The 7,076-nt window shown below is 48.0% G+C and overlaps 1 protein-coding gene across 2 annotated transcripts; it reads left to right on the top strand.

The window, feature by feature from the left end:
• Positions 1-1,127: 1,127 nt before the first annotated feature.
• Kcnj15 (potassium inwardly rectifying channel subfamily J member 15) lies at positions 1,128-5,931 on the top strand. Of its 2 annotated transcripts, none has more exons than XM_041673434.1 (2): positions 1,128-1,197; positions 4,784-5,931. In XM_041673434.1, exons 1-2 carry the CDS (start codon positions 1,128-1,130, stop codon positions 5,929-5,931), a joined length of 1,218 nt encoding a protein of 405 aa, XP_041529368.1. The 2 variants fall into 2 exon arrangements, with proteins under 2 accessions (XP_041529368.1, XP_041529369.1); XM_041673435.1 differs by having other exon boundaries at positions 1,128-1,201; positions 4,797-5,931.
• The last annotated feature ends 1,145 nt before the right edge of the window (positions 5,932-7,076 follow it).

The raw sequence follows: 7,076 nt of genomic DNA, 5'->3' as shown, positions 1-7,076 counted from the left end.
GGCTGCAGAAAACATATAAAGTAAATCAAGAGAATGTCGTGATGTATAAAGTCAATGAAACAAACCACCAAACTGATGGGTACAAGGCAGGTTACTGGGCATAGAGAGCAAGGACCAAGGGGTTGCCCTCCAACCAACCAGTGGACACACTGAGATCTGTTCTGGAGGAGGCTCAGGGAGCTAGCTGGAGGGGCTATATCAACTATATAATGGCTGATCAGCAATAAGGAGACTGTGTACCTGAGTGAGGCCCATACACGGGTCTAAAGATTGATAGAAAAGGATGCATAACAAGCAAGGTGGACGGATGGAGGACGAAGGTAGTAGCCAGGTGGTAGGTGAAACACAGATAGTTAGTAGATTAATAGGTTATCTGATAGGTACTGTGGCACAAGTTATAAGTAGATGATAGATAGTAGATAAAATCAAAATGATAGACGATTGATAACTGGTTGATAGATGACTGGCAAATCACACACCACACGCTATTTCAGAAAAGAAGAATGCGAAGCACCTTGAGTTGAGTTTACACCAGGTCACACAGAGCAGAGAGGACCGGGAATTTTGTGTATTGGGAAGAGCATGGCTGTGTCTCCCACAGCCTTTGCACCTCCTTCCTCCCCAGCACCAGCCGAGCCTTCCCCTCTAGGCTTCTGTCTTCTCTATGGTCTGCCACTCTCCAAGACAGTGTTGACAATCCTCTTTACCTCTCTCTCTGAGTCAACAGGAGCGATGCGTTTCCACTGGCGGTGGGGCTATTCTGGACTCTCCCCCTCCAGTGTGCGCTGTTTACTTCCTCCGCACTTCCCCTTCCTGCCGCCTGCTCAGATCACTGTGGCCCCGGTGGGGGTGGGCTGACCCTTTCTCTCCAGCGCCTTTTGTCAATGAGCTCCCTCCAGGGGCTGGATTCATAGCAAGGCTGTGGTGGTAGCAACGGTTTCATTCTTGAAAGTTTTGGGCCATTTAGCCTGTACTGGGCACTGTGCCAGATGGCCAGGGATTCGAAGGTAAATGCCACACCTGTCGCCTTGAGGGGATCTTCAGGGGCCAGTTCTGCTGGGTGCTCTGGACCTACTTGTAAACAGCACGTGTCTGTCCCTCTTTCTTCCAGGCCATAGCAGGACCCCATGGTAGCCAGGTGGGTGAAGGGGAGCGAGGACGTGCCATTTGCCCAGCAGAAGATTCCTGACTTACAGAGTGAGTGACCAGGTAGCAGAGGAGGGTTTGGAGGGCAGAGGGTACTAGACCGGGGGCTGGGGTTGGAGGACAGAGGAGATGGGCCATCCCGAGACCCACGGCCCTCAGAAAGGGAACCATGCCCTTCTGAACTGTGCCCTTGCAGAGGTCCCAGGTCCCAAACCCTGACTGCCAGGAAGCAGGGCTCAGGCCACTGACCCCAGAACCAGGTGCTCAGGCTCACAGCCAGGGAGTGCTCACAGAAACAGGAAAGTACACTGTTCACCCCAGGCCAGGTCAGCTCCCCAGCTAGGGCATGGGACAAACAGAAGCCCCGCAGTGCTACTTTCCGGGGCACAAGGCCACAGTCCCCCCCAGAATGCTGTATGGCGAGCATCTCTTCCGGGCGCAGGACACTCATGCCTCACTTGTCCTGGAAAACCTTGTTTTGGTTTCAGTGGACTGCGTGGCATGCGAGGTCACGCACCATTTTCTTTCCTCTGTCTTTCTCCTAAGTACATCCATCACTTGCATGTAGGCTGTGCTTATCTTCCATGGGTCTCCTGTCACCGGCCTGTCCCCATTTCAGGCAGGCCAGCAGGCTCTTTCCAAGCCTCAATGGGGTTGTTTTTCCCTTCTTTCATTATGAATTAAGAAGTGTAGTCGGGGGCACAAGAAGGAAGAAAGTACATGCTCCCTGCGATGTCCCTGGCTTCTAAATAACAGATCCCAGGAAAGGTGAAGCAGGTTTCAAGAAGTTAAAGCTCTAAGTAATGCAAGTTTGGCCTTTCTTTGTAATGAAATCAGAACAGTGACTTTCCAAGAAAAATTCTAATTTCAGTAAGGAATATTTAGTAAGAGACATGCCTTTCATAAGGAAACAGGAAGATTAAATGGCCCAGTGGCTCCATTTTGCATCCTGAGCAGGTGCTGGCCTCCACTGGGAGCCCTGCTGTTTCCATGAAAAGATCTGTCTGCATCCATTGTAAAACTTTTATTGATATAATGCCCCACTGCCAGAAAGATTAGCATCTGAATCACAAACCACTGCATTTTTATATATTGCTTTTCAAAGGGGGGTTTCCCCTCCAATTCTTAAAATTTTTATCAATGAGGTAGGGTTAAAAAAAGTATTTTAGCCAGGTTGAGTTACTCTATCATTGCCAACGTTATCTTTTTTCGTGGAATGCCGGGGTCAGCTATCTCAGGCAGCAGGCAGGTGCTATAAGATGCTCTGTGTGCTCACAGTTCTCCTCCAACTGTTGAGTGTTGAGGCAGAGCAGAACCTCCCTGGGTCTGAGTGGGGAGCCCAGTGCTGCTTCTGGGTAGGTTTTTAAATTCTTATTTATTTATTTTTTTCTGTTGTTACGTTACCCTACATACGTCTGTTCGTAAAATAGACTCCTCCGGCTGCTTCTATTTTGATCTGAAGAACAGGGCAGACTTGTGTATACCTAAATATCACACCTAGAATGACGTGGTGGGACGTGTCTGAGAATAGCCTGCACGAGATGTTAAGAAAGTTTAATTACTTGCTGTTAGTGGGACGTTTGTTGCTTGATAAGTGGACTTTTCCCAGATGTCATGGGAACCAGGAGAAACTATAGATAGTAAATTATTCATTGAGGGAGGCAAATGAATTGCTCCAAAGTATGTGAGTCAAAAGGAAGGTCTAAAAATGTATTAATATCACTTTGGCTCTGAAGATGTGCAGTAATATTCTCGATTGCTCTACCAAAATTATTTTATAGGTGGTTGATCTAACATGTAAGATCAGTTCTGGATCTGGTCAATTAAGTTTTAAGTATTATCATGGCAAGTCATTAAAGCGGATTATACATAAATGCTGGTAACATTTCGTAAGGCATTCGCATAACCTTTTGTGTCATCGAGAGAAAGCAATTTGTTTTTAGAGCAAGGCTTTGTTTGGATGCTCACCTGACCATCACAATTGTCATGTATGAGAAGGACATCCACAGCTCTTGGCCACGGAACACAGACACAACTACCTGGAAAAGAGCAATCTCAATCGAGGAACCGCCTCCACCACACTAACCTGTAGGCGCATCCGTGAGCCATTTCATTGACTGATGATTTATGTTGGAGGTCCGCTAGGCAGGAGGGTGTGGGCTGTGTAAGAAAGGTCAGCAGTCAAGCAAGACGGAGGAAGAGAGTGCCTCCATAGTCTCTGCTTCAGCTCTTGCCTTGAGTTTCTGCCCCAGCTTTCCTCATGATGGCTGTAACCCATAAGATGGCATAAACTCTTTCCTCTAAAAGTTGCTCTTGGTCAGTGTTTTATCACCAGGTAACAAAAAGCAAACAGGGACGGAGTTGGTTCTGAGATGGGAGCCCACACAGGCATTAAGGACTCACTCCCACTTAAAAATGAAAGAGTTGTGGTCCAGAAAGGATGAAGGTTTGTGCTGAGCCACACAGCTAATCGGCTGCAGAGGCATCTTCAGTAATGCCAGCTCTCCCCCAAAGCCTCAAGCCCTTCCTCCGCTGCCCTCATGTTGGCACGAGCCAGCTATGGTGGCCTTCACAGTTCCACTTCCTTAGGCATCTCCACACTCATCTTTCCTTCTGCCTCCAGAGTTCTCTATCTGTAGGTTTGAGCTACTGAGGGTTGAAGATACTGGGCACGGCTGCACCTGCGCTGGGCACATGCTGACATTGTTCTTGCGGTCATTCCCCAGCAGACAGTGCGGTAGTGACTTCTCTGTCTGTTATGTTCATCCTGTTAAGTTTTCTAAATTGTCTAGACAAGGTTTGAAGTACTGAGACTAAGATGCACAGATCCCATGCAGATAACTTGTTGCTTACCTAGAGGAGTCGTGATCACTCAAGAGTTTTGTATGCATGGGGTGGGGACAGAAACAGGACCCCTGGAAACTGTTTTAGCTTTGCTTCCTGGTGCTATGTTAGAATACCCCGACAAAAGCAACTTAGCTGGGCTCCCAAGACACAGTTCAGCAGTTAAGACTGCTTATCGCTCTTGCAGAGGACTGGAGTTCATTCCTGGCATCCAAGACAGGCATCACAATCACTCTTCAGGCTTCTAACCTCAGTAGGCACAACCTCCCACCACACTTATACAAGCAAGTGGAGAAAGCGTTTATTTTAGCTCAAAATTCCAGATTACAGTTCATAATTGAAGGGAAGTAACAAAGACAGGAGTTTGGTACAGTTAGAGACATCACATCCACACTGGAGAGAGAGAGAGCAAGGATGGCAGAGTTGCTTAGCCCACTTTCTCTACTCTCCTATACTTCAGGATGCACTTCCAAGTAATGGTGCCACTTAGAGTGGGTGGTTCTCCCCACCACAATTAAGACATACCCACAGGCCAACTGGACCCAGACAATCCCTCATTGAGACTCTCTTCCATGTGATTTCAGATTGTGTTGAACTGACACTTAAAGCTTACACAGATACCAAGGGACCTCTTAGCACCCAAACCTTACTCCACATGGTAACAAAATGCAGTTATTGCACGTGGTAGAAGGTCGCAGCCAAAAATGTAACAATCGGATTCTGCTAGTACCTTTTGTACTTTCTGGAAGTCACACCAAAAACATGGTAAGACACATCTTTGTTATTTCTTTAGGTGGTTCGAGGAGTCTGAAAATGGATGCCATCCACATTGGCATGTCCAGTGCCCCCCTGGTGAAGCACGCCAATGGAGTTGGACTCAAGGCCCACAGACCTCGAGTCATGTCCAAGAGTGGACACAGCAATGTGAGAATTGACAAAGTCGATGGCATCTATCTGCTCTACCTTCAGGACTTGTGGACAACGGTCATCGACATGAAGTGGCGGTACAAGCTCACCCTGTTTGCGGCCACATTTGTGATGACCTGGTTTCTGTTTGGAGTGGTCTACTACGCCATAGCGTTCCTTCACGGCGACTTGGAACTCGGGGACCCTAATTCTAACCACACGCCCTGCATTATGAAGGTGGATTCTCTCACGGGAGCATTCCTCTTTTCCCTGGAATCCCAGACAACCATTGGCTACGGGGTCCGTTCCATCACGGAGGAGTGTCCTCATGCCATTTTCCTCTTGGTTGCCCAACTGGTCATCACCACACTGATTGAGATCTTTATTACGGGGACCTTCCTGGCCAAGATCGCAAGACCCAAGAAGCGAGCTGAGACCATCAAGTTCAGCCACTGCGCTGTCATCAGTAAGCAGAACGGGAAGCTGTGCCTGGTCATCCAGGTGGCCAACATGAGGAAGAGCCTCCTGATTCAATGTCAGCTCTCCGGGAAACTCCTGCAGACGCACGTCACCAAGGAGGGAGAGCGCATCCTCCTCAACCAGGCCACCGTCAAATTCCACGTGGACTCCTCTTCTGAGAGCCCCTTTCTCATTCTGCCCATGACCTTCTACCACGTGTTGGATGAGACAAGCCCCCTGCGGGACCTCACCCCGCAGAACCTAAAGGAGAAGGAGTTTGAACTGGTGGTCCTTCTCAATGCCACTGTGGAGTCCACCAGCGCCGTCTGCCAGAGTCGAACATCTTACATCCCGGAGGAGATCTACTGGGGATTTGAGTTTGTGCCTGTGGTTTCTCTCTCCAAAAATGGAAAGTACGTGGCTGACTTCAGCCAGTTTGAGCAGATCCGGAAGAGCCCGGATTGTACCTTCTACTGTGCGGATTCCGAGAAACAGAAGCTGGAAGAGCAGTACAGACAGGAGGACCAGAGGGAGCGCGAGCTGAGGAGCCTCCTGCTACAGCAGAGCAATGTCTGACCCCGGCTGGCCTCTGGGGCCCCCCCAGAGCTGCCTCCTCACCAGGGCTCCTCTCAAAAACCAACGGCTGCTGTGAACATGGGCCAGGACCTGATAACAAACCACAAAGATATTCATGGCCCAGCTTTCTCTTTGTTCTGGTGGCTGAACAAACCTCTCTGCATATAAAAAGATTTCTTCAGAGTGCCTGGTCAGGACTAAACACTCAAATTCAGATTTTTGCCCCCCTAAAATAGAGGGAATTCTTGTTTGGGTGACAGACATGTAGCCATGTTGACAGAATGAAATGTATGTTTGTAGAAGAACATCATCTTATAATCTGAAGTATTTATTAATCCACCTATCAAGGGCATCGTCAGTAGGTGAGGTCTAAGGCAGGATTCACTATTTGCTTGTATCACTGCCTGAGAACCTGCTCCTTCTCGTGTCTAAGTATGTATGTTGTATTTGCAGTGACGGCTACCTGGTAATGACCAAAAAGTGTTGGGAAAGCAGGGACTTCAAGCTTGAAAAATACATTCATTTCATTTTGACATTTTCCAGTGGACTTAACTGTGTGGGGTGAAAGTAACCAAACCAGGATCTAAGAGTTCTGCAATATATCTGTATCTTGATTCTATCATCCCCGTTACTCTTGGGGGAAGCATGCACCAGCCTCTTTTTGCCTTCAAGACAAGCCAAACAGCACCATTTCAGGACATACTGGCAACATACACAATCGGGTTTCAGCCAGGCTTACAGAACCATCAGTATTATAAGCTCTGCTTCGAGCAATGTGGTCAACGTCATTTTTCTAGATCCATATGAAAAAAATGACTGTGTGGGTTCTGTGTCCTTATGACCGCCAGATCCGCCCTCCTGTCGGGGTTGTTGTCAGTATCTCTCAGACATTTCAGTGTTTTCCTGTGTGCATACCTTGACCACAAAGAAATTACACAAAATCACCGATGTCTTAAGAATGAAACAGCTCCCCCGAGGGCTGTGATTGTCACAGCCATGATAAGTATGTGGCTTGATCATTATAGTCCCCACAAAAGAAAACTGAAGTTGTGTCGCAATACAGGATGTCTGCATAGATCCTGCAGTTCCTGAGGCCCGGTGATAACAGGAAGAAGGGGAGAGGAGGGAGAGGTGTTTGTAAGCAA

This window comes from Microtus oregoni, unplaced genomic scaffold (assembly GCF_018167655.1).
Source record: "Microtus oregoni isolate MIOR12 unplaced genomic scaffold, Mior012 000023F_ref0000262, whole genome shotgun sequence".
Lineage (NCBI taxonomy): Eukaryota > Metazoa > Chordata > Mammalia > Rodentia > Cricetidae > Microtus > Microtus oregoni.
This window is presented reverse-complemented; position numbering and strand designations above follow the sequence as displayed.

What these genes read in the sequence shown, in the direction of transcription:
- Kcnj15 (XM_041673434.1), top strand. Translation starts at nt 1,128, where the DNA reads ATGGTAGCCAGGTGGGTGAAGGGGAGCGAGGACGTGCCATTTGCCCAG. An exon ending in GAAGATTCCTGACTTACAGA is followed by an intron (nt 1,198 to 4,783) that starts GTGAGTGACCAG and finishes TTATTTCTTTAG; the next exon opens with GTGGTTCGAGGAGTCTGAAA.